Source organism: Dasypus novemcinctus, chromosome 21 (genome assembly GCF_030445035.2).
Source record: "Dasypus novemcinctus isolate mDasNov1 chromosome 21, mDasNov1.1.hap2, whole genome shotgun sequence".
Classification (NCBI taxonomy): domain Eukaryota; kingdom Metazoa; phylum Chordata; class Mammalia; order Cingulata; family Dasypodidae; genus Dasypus; species Dasypus novemcinctus.
The window spans coordinates 83,111,689-83,128,124 of NC_080693.1; the positions used below are offsets into that span (position 1 = coordinate 83,111,689).

A 16,436-nucleotide genomic window follows, 5' to 3' on the forward strand; every position below is an offset into this window, starting at 1 on the left:
AGCCGCAGCCACGCTCCGCGGGAGACCGGGAAAGGCGGGTCAAGGGCAACAGCGCGTGGCATCAGCCGACCCGTCTCCAAAGGGCTAGGGCGTGTCCTGGCTTGAAACCCTGCCTGTTCACAGCCCCTGATGAGGCTGAAAAAGCAGAGATTCTCTTCCCCGATGCACAAATTAAAAGACTTCTTCAGCACCGAGAGACCAGGCAGCCTCCTCGAAGTGGCGTGTGCTTCACTATTAAGTATTGCATTGCTCTTTGGTGATCACGCTGGCTTCTCTATGTTATCGACATCTGTTTTCTACTGCTTTTAATTTTCGTAGGAAAATTAAACATCGACAGCTACAAGCTTCCTCCCGTGCTCCAACGCTGTACCGGGAGCTCAGAATTTCCCTCTCTCCTCTGGATGCACGATAGTTTGTCAACGACGGTGACGTCAGCAGCTCTCCTGTCCCAGCCTCTCTAGGGGCCTCAATCTTTCTCTCTCAAACACAGGTTTCTCCCACATGCCCTTGAACATGGACAGTGGTCTGAAAAAACCAACAAACACCCCCCCCCCCGCCAGCGGCAGCCCCTGACTCTGGCCGTCCTAACTGGCTAACTCCTCTTCTCCAGCGTCGGGCTTGGAGCCTTCGCTTCTTCCCGTTTCCTTCTCTCGGGAAGCTGCCCCTCTAACTACACCAGTCCACGGGGAGCCTCCTTTCTCCAAATCCCTTTTTCTGGAACTTAAAGCCCACAAGGGCAGCCTAAACAACTCGCTGCTGTTTTGGATGCTTGGATCGTATTTTCTTGCATCCGTTCGAGGCTCCCAGAGGCAACAGTCAAGCGTTCCTGCCCTTCGAGCCCCCAAAACAAAAGCAATTGTGGACTCGGTGACTAAAACCTCAGGCTGGGCCGCCGTCATCGAAATAAGGATAACGCATTCCTGGAAAAATGGAAGTCAGTGGGAGCAGACCATCTCCACACCCGTATCGATTCATCAGGTATCGACTCAGCCAGGTATTGATTCAGGAAAACCGCACCGCCGTGCGGGCTGGCGGCCTTCCCCGCCGCCCCGCTGGCTGTGCTCCGGGCACGCGCCGTCTTCGGACCTGCCAAGGACGTGCCTCTCTCCACGCCCTCCGTGTACCCACCAGAGGCAGCTGAGGATGCCAGCAGGGCCACCTTACCTTTATCTGCTTGATCTCATACTGGATCCTCTTGATGGGATTGCCGTAGATGTCATTCCCAGAATCCACCTCCTTGGCGCTCACCGCCTTGGCCCTGATCACTGCAAGACATACAGACACGGAGGTGAGGCGCAGCCCCAAAACACCCTGGAATGGGGCAAGACCTGCAGGGGCGCTGGGGGGGCAGACGGGGGAGCTGCGAGCCCACCTCTCCTCTCTGGGCCGAGTGAGGGGCAGGGGGCCCCAGCCCCCCGCATGGCCTGGCCCCGGGAAAACCGGGTGTGAAGCACGAGATGGAAGCCCCTTCTGGCACTGCGGCGCGTCAGTGAGGACCCTGCTCCGTCAGCGGTGGCCAGCAGCAGGGACTCGGGGGCCCTGCTCACCCAGGGCTCTGCGCCGTGCCCGATCTGCCTGCAGGTCTCCTGTGCACGCCGGCTTCGAGTCACCCCAACGCTGTAGGTATTGGTGGCTGGGGGAGCGGCCACGCAGGTGAACTGGCCCACAGCACTGCTGGTTCCGTTCAGGACGGAAGCCCCGGCCTACTGGCAGGTGGGCTTTTTCAGCTGAGGGCACGGGGGGCCGTTACCTGCCTTGAGGAATCCCATCACGTTTAGGTTCGGGGTCTACAAGAAGGTCTACCCCCGTGTGGAGCTGGCCCATGTGCAGTGCTGACGTGCGCAAGGAGTGCCGTGCCATGCAGGGGTGTCCCCCGCATAGGGGAGCCCCACGCGCAAGGAGTGCGCCCCGTAAGGAGAGCCGCCCAGCGCGAAAGAAAGTGCAGCCTGCCCAGGAATGGTGCCGCACACACGGAGAGCTAACACAGCAAGATGATGCAACAAAAAGAAATACAGATTCCCGAGCTGCTGACAACAACAGAAGCGGACAAAGAACATGCAGCAAATAGACACAGAGAACAGACAACTGGGGGGGGGGGGGAGAAGGGAAGAGAAATAAATCTTTAAAAAAAAAAAAGGTCTACCCTGCTCGTTGACCTGGAAAGTTTCCCCAGAAAACCTCCTAGGGCCGATTCTATTGTGGGAAGGCCCCGTCTTCTGTAGTTTCATTTTATCTCAGGGCCGTTAAACTTAAACACAGGTTAGGGAACAAATGCAGGCATGGCTGGGAAGGAGGTCAAACACAAAGACAATCCTGGGCCAAGAGGAAAAGAGAAAGGAGAGGGCAGCGGGGTCCGGCTGGAAGGTTCCGGAATGTGTGCTGGAGCAGAGGCAGCTGAGGGGTCACGCCCCACCAAGGCCCTCTGCCGTCAATTCAGGCGGGACGGTCCTAGTCCCCACGGCACAAAGACGCGTGGATCGGCAGGCCACGGCGCGGGCCAAGGCCTGGGCTCTTGAGCTCAACGTGCGGCACCGCACGGCCCGCTCCATCAGCTTCAAAGGCTCCGCTGGCCGGGGCCAGGCCGGGCGGTGCTGTGTGAACGCGGAGATGCGCGAAGACGAGAACGGAGGCGCAGAGGGCGCCAAGCCGCCACGGGCGGTCAGCTCGGCCCCCCTGGGAAGCCCTGGCCTGGGCCCTCCGTGCACGTCCACCCCCCTGGCGGGCCCACTGCCCCGTCCCGGCCCACACCCCGTTCTTATTTGTCCTACTGGGGGGCGAGTCACGACATGCCGAAGTTACTGCCTCCCTGGGTGGGAAACCCTTGGTAGCAGCCCCCTGCCCCTGTCTCCACAGCCTCCCCCCCCCCCAAACCACCCCCCCCCATTGCCCCCAGCCACCTTTACAGTCACGTCACCTTGGCCATTCGTTGCCCACAGGTCGAAGGCCTTTGCCTAAAATACGAGACCCTCTGCCACCTGGTGCCAGAGCTGCCTTTTCAGGTCCCTCAGCTGCCGCCCTCGGCAACCCGCTCCTGTTCTTGCTGCTCCACCAGAGCATGCTACTCCTCTGCCCCGAACATGGCAGGGGTGCCCGCCCCTCTGAGCAGGGAAGCTCCTCCTGCTCCAAATGCCACTTCCCCTTCCCTGCCTAGAGAACCTGCATGCATCCCTCGACACCCGGCCGAAATAATCCTCTCTCCTCTTCTTCTGGGAAACTCTGTCCTCCCACAGAACTAGGCACGTCTCACATCTCTTATCCATTCTGCGGCACATCCGTCTGCCTGTCACCTCAGGGCCCAGGAGCGGGCAGAAGCTACGTCCTAGCCCCGGAGCAGTCGATGCTCCCTGAATGGCTGCCGCGTGGAACGCAACTGGACCTGAGGCACGTGAGCGGACAGCACAGCCGAGCTCTGTCTTCGGACCCTCTCGCCGGCTGCTTCATCTATTCCTCAACGCGTTGCTGCAGGAAACGTGCCAGACTAGCTCTGCCCTACGTCTGCTCTCCCCGAGCATAGGCGTCAGCTCATACCATTAAAACAGCAAAACCCAGGAGACGCGGGGGGTAGAGCAGCACCCGGCTCCGGGGTGCCCCCCGTCCTGCAGGCTGCGCACCCAGCCTCCTGAGGGCCCCACTACCTTGCAGGGTGCTTAACACAGAGGCGCTCAGAACACACATGACAGGCAGTCCAGACAAACAGACGCCGCTCCCCCGCAAGCCTGTTCTCCGCGCATCGAGGCCCGTACATCTGTCCCTTTCCAAAGCACCTTAGGCTCCAAGTAGGCTGTGGCTCCTTATTTGGAAAAGGCAGCGTGTGTGTGTCCTGCTGCGGCCACCTTGCTGGGTGACCTTGGGGAACGTCCTTGAGCTGAGCCCCAGGTGCCCATGTAGAAACGGGAGGAAATAACAGAGCGTGCACCGCACAGGGCAGCGGGGAGGCTGTAAGAGGTATAGCCCATGACACGTGGACTTGGCACAGCTCAGGATGACGCGGTAAAGCGACACGGCCGAGAACGGCGCCGAGGTCCCCGCCCCTGGAAGGCGGCTGGGACCCTGGCGTCTGATCCGAGGCCACTGCACACGTTCGCTCCAGCTGAGGCTACGGGTACACACCTTCCTTTTTAAAATCGTCAGAGACGACGACTCTGGTCGAGCCACGGGGTCAGGGTGGACTCGTGGGATCAGCCCCAGAAGGTCCACAGGTACTGTGGGGAGGGGCGGGGAGGCCTGTCCGTGAAAAACAAGAGTTCTGTTTCCCCAGGGGCTCTGAATTCTGGCTGCAAACCGCCCCCCCCCCACTTCGAAAAATGAGAATCATGTGAAGGAAAGGAAGTGAGGCTCGAGAGGCGAAGGCCCTGTCCATGCAGGAAGGGGGCCCAGAGCCTTCCCGGGAGCAGCGCCGTGGAGGGGAGCTGCTGGGTTTACAGTCTGGGAAGTACCTGTCCGCCCCCCAACCCCGACCCGAGGATTCCGCGTCCCGACCTCCTCAGGGCTGCAGGCACGTCGGGGCTGGGGGGGCACGCCAAAGCTCGGGCAGATGCATCCACCCTGGCCGGCAAATCCGACGGCACATGTGGGCTCCACGAGCGCAGCGTCCGGGTGGCCCAGCCAGCCCTGGCCATGGACGCTCTGCCCAGGGTGAGAGGCCGGAACAGGGCGCTGTCTCCCCCCAAGCTCAGCGCGGGGGTCAGGCTGCCTTCCCGGGTGAACCCTCAACGCGTGGCCCATGGGGAGCGGCAGGTAGAGATGGGCTCGGGTGGGCGGCTGCCCGTGCGCATGAGACCCCAAGAACAGACCCTGCCTTCAAGGGGCGTCCGGGACGGAGAGAAGACGGCGGCGGGATAGTGAGCACGAGAGCCAGAGCTCACTGCTCCCAGCTGCCAAGGCGGCCCCTCCAGCAACGCAGCCCCCACCCACGGCAACGGCCGTCCACTCGAGCCTCGGCATGGACCCCTGGGAGCACAGAGGAAAGGGAGCACTGCAAACGAGGGGTCCCCCAAACCCAGGGCACTTGAAGAACAGGGCTGGGAAACGCAGAGACAAAAGGAGCTGGGAAGCAAATGCAGACCAAGGCCCCGGTCCCTGCACAAGGGACCCCTGCTACATGCTGGGCTGGGTGCGGGGGGCCGGCGGGGGGCCCTCTGCCTGCACAGTCCTCGTCCGAGGGGCCCCAGCGGCCGCAGAGGAAGAGCCCATCGAGAGGCCTGGGCTGACAGCTCTGCCCCCGAGCCTGGCCTCTCCCGGGGCGGCTGGCAGCTTGCTTTTCCTTCTTTCCCGTCTGCGTTAACATCTGGGTTTGAGATCAAGGGCGAGCCACTGGCTGACGAAGTCACCGCCAGATGTTGGCTACTGGAACGCACAACCATCAACGTTAATTCAAAGCACACGCAACCGCAGGGCCTCTGCCTGGGAGAGCGCACGATGTCACTTCCTCCCGCAAGCAGCCTGGGACGGCAGCGCCCATTAAATCCGGCCAGAGCGGGCACGGAGGTGAGCCAGGCAGGAAGTCAAGTCGTGGGCAGGGGGTCCAGAGAGGAAGGGCGTGGGCGCTGATGACCACCCGGGACAGCCCGGGGTCCGCAGCAGCCCCAGCCGAGCCCCCGGGGCCCGGCCCCAGCGCTCCTTTGTTCTCCTCGCTGCACGCCCCCCACGCTGCCAACCGAGTGGGGGGCCCCTGGGCCCTCCAGGCACCCTCTGACACCCCACCGGCCTCCTTCCAATCCTGTCGTGTCCGTGCCAGTTCCCGGGAAAGCGTAGGGGAGCCCCCAGGGGGGTCTCCCCAGCCCAGCAGGGGGGAAGTCGGGCCGTGCTGGCACTCAGGGAATCCCTTTGTCTCTCCACGTGCCCAAGAAACCCCTCACTCACTCAGGTCCACGGGACGTCTCCCAACCGCGAGGCCGGGAGAGCCTGGGGTACGAAGGGGCAACTTCCAGGGGCACGCTTCTCCCCAACAAGCCCCCACCTCCGCCCCACCCCTGCGAGGCCAGCCCAGTCAGGAGCGGGGTGGCCCCGAGACCCCCGGCCATCACATGCTTGACCGGAAATGGCGCAGGAGCTTCCCGGGCTCGGGAGCACTTAGTGGACGTGCGAGGTCACCACAAGCCACCGGTCACCTGTGGCTGACGCGTCCACTGACTCAGCGCACGCCCTGCGCAGTCCACGCTGCTGCCCCGGAGGGGAGCGCTGGCCGGCACACTGCCTCCGTGCTCCAATCTTGGTCCACTGGCCAAACCCCCTCCCGGCCCAAACCGGGGGTGCAGGTGGGGTGGGGGTAGCTCTCTTGCTGTGATTTTGTCTCAGTTCCACCCACGCGCAGCCCCAGGTTCACAGGTTCAGCGGGGGCCACAGGTGGGCAGCGTGGGGAATGAGTCCGCTTCCTGTGCGGCATCCGGCCCATTCCACGCCTGTCTCCGGGTAGAATGACCCGCCAGCGCCTTCGGAGGAATTTGAAGTGTTTTCTGGCCCAGACCGACCCCTCCGTGCGCCTGTCCAAGGCCGGGGTGGACAGGACATGGGCCCAGGGGTGGTTTGCTTGGCTGGCTGACTCGGGGAGCCTTGAAGGGTCCATGCCTTTAGTCTCAACTTAGAGAAGGGGCACCCCAAGTCTTTACATCTCACAACCTCGAATCAGAGAGTTCTTGGCAAAGTGCTCGCTGGCGTCCGTGGCCATACACCATGGCTACAATTTAGCATAAGTCCCACAGCCCTCTGGGTGGACAAGGGGACACCACCTGGCCAGAGGACCCGGTCCTGGAACTAGGGCACCTCCCCCTGACCTTGAGGCACTAACCCTCAAGGTCAGAGGAGCGCGAGGTGGCTTCCAGCAGCCTCCGACACCCTCTGCCGGGAGACAGTGTCCAGCCGCAGGGCTGTGGCTTGGCCCCACGACAATCCCTTGGGCCCTTCCACCCGACGGGAAGCTCTGAGGCTTGGGGACCACTGTGGAATCCCTAACTGGGTGCCTGTAACCCAGCGCTCTCCTACGTGCTTTTGGGGGGCCCACTTAAGGCCATTTCAGACCCCTCTGCTGGAAATGCAGCTGCTGCTTGTGGGATGACGGGCTGACCTCACAGGCTAGAAGGGCAGGGTGGACAGAGTGGTGGCTTGGAAAGCAGACAGTACCGGGTTGAACGGTGTCCCCCAAATCGTGTTCCCTCAAGGGCACCTCAGGCAGTGACCTTTGGCAATAGGGTCTCGCAGATGTGATCAGATGAGGTCCTCCTGGACTAGGGTGGGCCCTAAATCCAGCCAACGGTGACCTTCTAAGAGGGCAGTTTAGCCACGGGGAGAGGCACGTGCTGACCGGGCCCGAGCGCTGCAGCCGCAAGCCCGACGCTGGCAGCCGAGGAGGGCGCCTGCCCCGAGCCCCCGGGCGCGGCCCGCGAGAGCTGCCTTGGACGGCGAGAGGGCAGGTTCCTGTTGCCCTAAGCCCCCCGGCCTGCGGTGTCCTGTGAAAGGCCCCGGGACCACACCCATGAGGCCACGGACCCGCGCCGATGCCCCAGCTGCTCCCCCTCCCCCCGCCCCGCCAAACAGCGGTGCAAAGAGGGTGCACGCGGGCGCCATGGAGCGGAGTCCGTGGCGTCAGCGCCGACCTGGCCCCCAGCCCGGGCTTCCCCGTCCGCAGCCAGGACCCTCCCTCGGTGCTCCCGGTCCCGCACTCAGCCCCGCACCCAGCGCCTGGCCCCTCCTGACCACGGTGGAGCAGACCTTCTCCCAGCCCACTCCTTGTAGGGCGATGTGTGTAATTCATGATTAAAAGCAGCCCCGCGGCACTGCAGCAGCTGGAGCCCAGGCCCACCCGGGGCCCCCTGACCCCCACCCCCCGGAGCCTGCGGCTGGGCCTTTTGGGGAGCGGGGGGCCCAACAGCTGGAGTCCCTTGGGAAGCTCTAGGCAGCAGCTCCCCAGCTCCAGACGGTGACGGGCAGGGCTGCGGCAGAGATACCTGGAGGGACAGCTGCTCAGAGGACTGGGGCGGGCGGGGGGCTAAGGGGGACGGGGAGAAGAAGGGGCGATGGCAGAGATTGGGGGCCCGGCACCTGGGGTGCTGAGATTCTAGCTCCTCCACGGGAGCCACTGCCCCCCCCCCCCCCCCCCCCCCGCTTTCCCGTCTCCACGGAGACCAGCTCTCCAGCTCCATCCCCTCGCCGGGCGGTGGGCTTCCTCTCCGGGGAGCACGGGGGAGCACAGGGGAGCACTGAGAGCCATTTAGCCCCGCCATCCGGACTGCCCAGCAGCGCCACGGCCCCTCCCCGGCCCCTCGGGCCCCAGCCCTTCCCTCTGCAGCCCTGGAAGGACCCCCAGCTCCCCCTCCCCCCGCCCCAGCCAGCGGCGCCCTCCGCCCTCTTCCCTGGGGGCCCTGCAGGATCTCGGGGCAGCCGCCCTACCCGCTCACGTGCTGCTGAATCATTTGAAAAAAATGCATGGCGATCCTGGGAGGATTTTCTGAGAACAGTGCGGCTTTGTGGAGGGAACTGCCGCTCGGCACTTTCTGTGCCAAGAGCCCAGCGGAGGTGCCAAGCTCAGCCCTGCAGGCCTGGCCGGGGGATGGGGGCAGGAGCAGGACCTGGCGGGGGGAGGCCCGGGGCCCAGCGTCCAGGCACTGGGGTGTGGAGGGGGCCCGGGACCCCTGCCATCCCCACCCCACCCCACAGACTGAGGAAGGGGCGCAGAGGGGCCTGGGGGGGGGGGTCTCAGAACCATGAGGGCGCAGACCAGGGGCCTCTCCGAGTCACCACCGGGGAGGGGGCTGTGTGACCTCAGGTAAGTCACTCTTCCTCGGGCCTGGTCCAGGTGGCTCAGCTCAGGGCCCTGCGGGTAGCCTGTGAGCCATATCCGAACGTGTGCCAGACCCCGAGCCTGCCGTCTCAGGGACCGCGTTGTGCTGTTGCTTCAGGGCAGATTTGGGGGCACCAAGAAAAGCACCCCCGCCAAAGCAACAGAGCTGGGCACCAAGGTGGCAGAGAAAAGCGACTGCTCGAACCCCCGCCTGGCTCCAGCTTGGCCGCAGGAGGGGCTGCTGAGGCACGGAGCCCGGGCCAGCGGGCCAGCGGGCCAGGCATGCTCTCGCTGGCCCCCTTGAGCCCTCTGTGCCACAGGCCAGCCAGGTGGAGGTAGCCCAAGGGGGAGCAGGCAGGGACCTCCCTATGGATACTCTGTGGATGGCAGGGGAGCATGAAGCCCCAGATCTCTATAACGAATCATTTGAGGGTCATCTTTTAGGGGGAGAGCCCTGGAGGGCCAGTTGATTACACTCACCACTGGCCTGGGGGAAGGAGTTCAGGCTCCCCCCTCCCCAGTCTGCTGCGGCAGGGGCAGGGCAAGGCGTCTCATCCCACGCGTGCAGGAGGTGTGTCCCTCGGGCACGGATGAGTCACCCTCCACCACGTCTCGCTGCCCGACTGCCACACCTACTTTTAGCTCCAGTACAGTCAAGGGGGGACAATTCCTCACCTAGAACAGATGGGACACAAATACTACCTCTCAAAGTGGAAACGAGAATAAATAGCCCACGCCAAGGAAGACGTGCCCAGTCATTAGACTGTGGCTTCCTGGAGAAATCAGAAAGCTCGCCAGCGCCCAAGGTTCCAGTCACGTCACGGCCACGGCTTTAAGCCCAGCGACGCCATGACACCTTCCCCACCTCATGGTGGCGCGGCTGCGGTGGCAGAGAGGAGGGTCCAGGTGGCCCGGTAACAAGCAGCGGTGAGCCTCAACCACGTGCCAGGCACAGGCTGGGTCCAAGGGATCCGATGTCCTCTCCCACCAAGTATTTGGCATTTGGCTTCAGAATAACAAGAGCCTTCCCAAGATTTCTTTCTTAATCAAGTGGGGCTCAGACCAAACTGCTGTGTGGCTTTGCAACTCTAAAACGGGACATTCCAGAAGCAGATGATGCAAAGGAACCAGGCTGGGAGAAAACATTTTCTGATGACTCGACCTAAAGTGGGAAAACCATACACAAGACTATATGGAGACCCACAGGATAAAAACGTGAGCTGGCAGAAGGGTCTTCACCCAGGCTTTGGATAATGAGGACAAAATTAAAAGAAAAATAGATCTGGCAGGAGGCTCCTACGGTCCCAAGGACATGAGCGGGTTTGGTGGCTGCTGGGAGCCTGCCTCAACCAGGAAAGACCAGCTCCAGTTTTGCAGTGTCACACCCACAGCGTCAGTTTTCTATCTAACATCACATACTTTACTTATCTATAATCTGTATCCTCCACTAAAATGTAAGCCCCATGAGTCAAAAAAAAAAAAGGTTCCAAAGATAACACACAGCTTAATGCCTTTTTATAAGTTCAAAATCAAGTACAGCTAAACAAAATAACATTTAGCCTATGTACATAAAGGGTGGTGGTCACCCCAAGCTCGTGGGTCGGCCTCTAAGCAGGAGACAAGGATACAGAAAGGGGATCTTGGGTTTGGGCTCAGACATTCATTGGACCATCTATGAACCTGTCAGAAGGTAAAAAAAGGCCACTCCCTGGGCATGATGCAAACATACTGTGGCTCAACCATGATGCAAACGTATTGTGGCTCAGAAGGAGGAAGGAAGAGATGGGGAAGAGGCAGGGAGGCACAGGAACTACCTCCTTGATAGCCTACTCCAGGGCCCCGAAAACTAGAGCCCTGGGCCAAATCCAGCCCGCCCCGTTTTTATAAATAAAGTTTTATTGGACACTCCCACCCCCCAGTCATGGACACGCTGCCCATGCCTGGCAGAGCTGAATGGTTGCCGGAGACCGTAATATTTACTCTCTGGCTCTTTACAGGTGAAGTGTGCCACCCCTGGCCTGGTCCCTAAGTACGCAACGGGCAAATAAAAACCCACCCAGAGTGGGGTCTCCCTGGCTGCCAAGGCTGCTGCGTAAGAGACAAGCTGGGGGGTAGGAAGGGACCACCATTCCCTACCTGCAAGGAGCCACTTTTCCCGTGTTCATGTTTTCTTTCTCTCTCTCTAACCACCTTACGAGAATGCATTAAGCGACGGACTATTAAGGATGTTGCTCTGTTGGCTGGAAAGACTGGGAGGATTTGGTTAAACCCCTCTGTGTTAACATCTCAGCCAGTGGCCAAGCAACAAATGGGGCCTCTTTTGAAACCACCTGACCGTGGAGGCCCCTGAAGGTCCAGCGTTTATGTGGCTGAAACATCTTAAGTGCTCAAGTTACCTGGAGCGTCATCTGGGTCTGGGGCCCATGGAAACAGCCCCTGGCCTGGGAGTCTGAATTACACTGGAGATGCCCACCTACGAGCAGCTGACCCCGCTGGGTTCTATTCTCCGTGCTAAGGAGCTTTCCCCAAATAACACTTGGTTTCAGAGACAAGATTAAGCAATGAGCACCTTTCTGCAAAGGCTGGTCAGAATGTGGATCACCAATTTTATAGACGCACAGATCTTACAGATATAGGTCCCAGGGCTGGCGTGCCGCTCGGTTATCAGTGCCTCTGGATCTTAACTTATTTTCTGAAATTCTTGCAAGCGTTTCCTGGCTTCTTCAAGAAACTGCTTGTGCAATTTGTTTTGCTCTAAGATTTGCTGCTGAAGGTCATGGATCATCTGACTCTGCCTGTCGTCGTCAACGATGCTGGTGCCAGACGCAGAAGGGGTGCTGAGCACCGAGCCGCCGCCCTCCTCCGGGCCCCCGGGGGCGGAGGGCCGCAGCACGCCCAGGCGCGCCCTCCTCAGCTCCGTCTCCTCTTCCAGCCGGGCCTTGCAGAGCGCCAGGCTCAGGTCCGGGCGAACCGCCTGCTCCCGCCACCCCGGAGGCTCCGGGCGCCTCTGCTCCATGTCCCCCTCCTGCCTCGATGCCACCGAGTTCTCGTACCCGTCCGCCCGCTCCTGGGGGATGAGCTCGAGGGAGCCCCCCAACCGCGGGGCCGGGTGGGGGGGCCCTCCTTCAGGTTCTGGGCTGCCTGGGGGTGGGTCCCCTCGGCTGGTACACAGCCCTGCCTCGGGGGCTGTCCCCTCCCTGCCGGCCCTGGCCCTCCTGAGCCTCTCTTTCGGCGCGGGCCTGGCCCCCCTGCGTGCGTCGGGCTCTGTCTTGCCTGGCAGCTGTTTCAGGGGGGCCTCTGGGTGGTGTCTGCAGGGCCCCCACCTCCTCTGGACTCCAGGACTCCCAAAGAGGCCCGGCAGCGGCAGCTGCGCCCGTGCGCTCCCCGTCTCCCTGGGTCCCGGCTCTCTGCCCTCGCGCCCCGGAGGAGCCCTCCTCCTCCAGGGCGTGCTGCTCCATCCTGGGCTCCAGGTACAGACTCAGGTGTCTCTTCAGCGTTCTGTTACTGGCAAACAGCTCTTCAAAGGCTCGCTCAAGCTCTCTCTGCCACTGGCTCATGCCGCCCCGCTTGGACAGAGGGCACAGGGTCACGACCTCTCTCCTGCGGGTCGAACCAACTGGCCACAGCTCTTCCGGATCTTTCCGTTTGCCCTCCAGACCCGGGTGCGGGGCGGTGCCGTTTGGGCCATGCGTCCAGCAGTGCAGCCCCTTCCCCGGCTGCCTCCTCCCCTCCCGCGCGGTCTCCTTTGCTCTTTCCTCCAGGTGCTTGGTGTCCTGCGCAGCGGCCCCAAGGGGGTTTGGCTTTGCTACGTCCATCCCTCTGCCGCCCCAGGGGTCAGGGTGCCGGCGGCCGCCCCCGGCCATCGAAGGCGCTCGCTTTCCTCTGGCCTTGTCAGGGGGGCTGGGGGGAGAGGGAGGCAGCGCCAGGGCTCTCGCGGCCTGCGTGTCGGCGCCCGCAGCTCTCTTCCGGGACTTGGCAAGCCACGCCCGCTGTCTGGCCGGCTCTTGCCTGGGACTCTTCTCTCTGGGGGCTGCTCTGTGCTTCTCCTTGGCCCTCTGCGACCTTGCTGCTGCCGGCTGCACAGGCTCCACCGAGGCAGGCTCGCCATCCTTTGCAAGTCCCCCCCACACCCCTAAGAGATGGGCCAAAAGCAGCCTCTCCAGGTCTCTGTCGCCCTGGTCTGGGGCCTCCTCCCACTCTCTCCTCAACAGCTCCACCAGGCGCTGCAGCTGCTGGCCTTGCCCCGGCCGGGCGTCTTGTCTCCTCTGCACAGCTCCGTCTCCTTTCTCTCTGACTTGGAACAACCTCTGCCCTTGCCTCGAAAGCAAGGCATGGTCATCGGGCATGAATTGCAACCAACTGGGTCTCTCCAAAGTTCTTTTCATTTCTGAAGGCTCTGCAGACACAGCTTCAGGAGGGAGGGGCTTGGGCTAAGAGCAGATGCCCCAATGCCGCGAATGGTCCACGCCTGGCCTAGAGGGACAGGAGGACACACACCGCTTTCTGGAGCGTTCCGTGGAGAGCAAGGAGCCCCTGGAGACAATTGCACATGGGATTCTCAATGCAGACATGACTCTAAAACGCCTCCCCCCGACACCCCATGCCCAAAGGCCCGTTCCCCAACCAAGTTTTGTCTTGCAAACCTCTCTCAAGGCCCTGTAGGGCACCTGCTTTCCAGGAGGGGCATGCCTTTCCCACCGGGAGACCCCGGGCAATGTCCGCAGACACTTCTGATCATTAGGACTGGGAGGTACCACCCGCATATAGTGCACAGAGGCAGGGGTGCTGCCAAACACCCTACAAGGGCAGTCCCCACCACACAGAAGGATCCAGAACCAAATATCAGCAGTGCCGAGTTTGAGACCCTCTCCCTAGAAGATGTATATTAGGGTGGAGGGCCCAAACGAGAGCACCTGGAAACATGTCTTGGGAAGAGCCTAGTGGAAATAAACAGGGAGGGAGGACGCCTTGTAAACGGGAGGCGCCAGCCAGGCGGGGGTGCCTGTGTGTTTGGCAACTTTAATCCAATGCAAAGAGACCAGAGAGGAAGGCAAGCTGGGCTACTTCTTTTCTCACGATTCCCAACTCCTTCCTTGTGGCAATGTCCGAGCAGAAGGCTTTTCCAGTCTCCTCGGCCTTCGGAAGGGACACATGTGGGGCCCCGCCTCCCTGGGGAAGGAGATGTTTACACCAAGAGTCTGCAGTCACTGTGGTCACTTGCAGCTGATGCCAAGGACAGCCTGCTTTACGGGCCGGACGGCTGGCGGCAACACCAAGTACACGTCAACGGCCCTTCCCTTCTGTCACTGGAGTCTGTCTGAAACCAGGCTATGCGATCTGGGCCAACAGGCGTTGCGGCAGTCAGAAAATAACGCCGCGTCCACAAAACAGCTGACGTCGCCTGGGCGGGTTCAGCTCCCAGCTCTGCACGGGCACTGGTGCGTCTTTAAGGGAACCCTTCGAACTCGGAGCTGTTACAGTCCCTGTGTCACCGGTGGGGAAACGGAGGCACGTGGTGATTCAGAAACTTGACCCGGACACACAGCTGGCAAGTGGCAGTCAGGGCCCTCTGACACTCGGGCATCGCAGAGCCACGACCGACCTCTGCGGCCACACCGCGTCAGCTTCAGCTTACAGTGTTCTGGTGAGCAGGCCCTTTGCACATTCAGAACAGCGCTCATAGGACGTCCTCCAGAAGGACCACAATGGGCAAGAGAGAGTCAGGGCGAACGACAAAGGTGCCACGCAAGGCAGCAGGGGAAAGAGGAGCTTTTCAACCAATGGTGCTGGGATGGCTGGCGATCCACATGCAAAAGAGAGACCCTTACGTCACACCACACGTACGTATAAACGAACTGAAAGTGGATCACAGGCCACAGCGTAAGGGCTAGAGCTTTGACTGCTTGGAAGAAAGCAGGTGGAGAGCTTCGTGCCTGGGGCTAGGCAAAGATTAGATACACCACCAAAAGCACACACAGTAGAGAAGAAATCAATAAACTGGACTCAATCAGAATTTTAAACTTTTATGCTTCAAGGCACCATTGAGGAAAGTGAAAAGACAAGCTAGCGACAGAAAAAAACATGTAGTTTTTGAGATCCATCAAAGGACTTGAATCGAGAACACAGAAACAACTCTTACGACCCAATAATAAGACAATTCAATAAGTTTTAAAAATGGGCAAAAAGATTTAAGTAGACATTGACCAAAGACAATTTTTGTATGACTAATAAAGCACATAAAAAGATGTTTAACATCAAGAGTCATTAGGGAAATGCAAATTAAAGCCACAGTGAGATACCGCCTCACCCCACTGGGATGGGGACAATCAAAAAGACCAGACAGTACGTGTGGGGGTGTGGGAAACCCTGTTGGTGGGAACGTCGAAGGGTGTGTGGCCATTTGTGGCAGTTTCTCAACAAGTTAAGCATAGCATTACCATCTGACCATGCAATTCCACTCCAAGGAACGTACCCAAGAGAAATGAAAAGGGACATCTACACAAAGCCTCGAACACAAAACGCTCATAGCTGACAAAAGGTGCCAACAACCCAGGTGGGCCTTCAATTGCTTACTGGAGAAGTACTAGGTGGTCTACCGATGCAACAGAATATTATTCAGCTGTAAAAAGAAGCACTGACTGAGGACATGGTACTACGTGCACCTCAAACTCATGTGCTAAGTCAAAGAAGCCAGACACAGAAGGGCACCTACAGAAGGATTCCATTTCTATGAAATGTCCAGAACATGCAAAACCAGAGAACCAGGAAGCAGATAAGTGGTTGCAGGGGCTGGTTTGGGGGGTGGAGAATGGGGAAGTTTTCTTTTTGGGATGATGAAATGTTCTAAAATCAGATGATAGTGATGTTCTCACACCACTCTATAAACATTTACCAAGAATTACTGAATGGCAGTTAGAATGAGCAAATCATCTCTGGATAAAGCTGCTTTTAAAAAAGGAATGATTAAGAAACCATGGTTCCACTGGGGAAAATCCTTGGCAAATCAGCTATTCTTTTTTTATCTTTTTTTTTAATTAAAGATACATCGATCACACAAAATCGGCTTACTGTTAACAGCTTATTTGAAATGGGCAGCTCCGCGTTGACAACACGCCTGTCGGACCTGACGTCTTCGCCGACTGCCCCAGTGAGAGCCCCCCCTTGCCCAGAGTCCCCCACTGCTCCGGTCTCAGAGCTGCCCACTGCCCCCACCCCACCCCGCCACCCCATGGCATCCTCCCAACTCGACACTGCCCACTTCCCCCCAGACAGAGGGCCCTTGGCCCCAGGGTTAGAGCCCCCGTCGCTCACCTACGGGAGGACCCACCCCCCACCCCAACGCGGCTAGAGGTCCCGTGGGGGCCCCCGCCGTGCAGGCTGCCAGCCTTCCCTCGCCTCTGCCCAGCCCTCTCCCTCTCCACACAGCCCCCAGCCCCCAAGACCCAGGCTCTGTGCCCAGGAGGACCCAGCCCAGACTCGGGCTGGCTCAGGGCGTGCCCCTCCCGCCTCAGCGGGAGCCCCAGGGACCCTGTCCGACACTGCTCCCTCCTGACAGGTGCCCACTGGGCTCCCTAACAAGCACCTTCATCTCCGGCATCAGGGGGAAAGGACCCCCTCGCCAGGGAGCAGCAGCCCACGGAGTCGAGAACGCCCTGCCAGG

General features: G+C 60.5%; 1 protein-coding gene across 6 annotated transcripts in view; it reads right to left on the reverse strand.

The window, feature by feature from the left end:
* The window catches only part of LOC101446238 (metalloproteinase inhibitor 2), a 48,884-nt gene that overhangs the window by 16,685 nt on the left and 15,763 nt on the right, over positions 1-16,436 (reverse strand). For 3 of the 6 annotated variants that reach the window (XM_058284824.1, XM_058284825.2, XM_058284823.1), the window contains one exon: positions 11,800-13,309. In XM_058284824.1, the coding sequence (XP_058140807.1) occupies positions 11,902-13,161 (1,260 nt within the window). In that variant the 5' untranslated portion in view covers positions 13,162-13,309 and the 3' untranslated portion in view covers positions 11,800-11,901. Of the gene's footprint in view, positions 1-1,164; positions 1,266-11,799; positions 13,310-16,436 lie in introns of those variants that run through there. The other 3 variants (XM_058284827.1, XM_058284829.1, XM_058284826.2) reach the window with 2 other exon arrangements.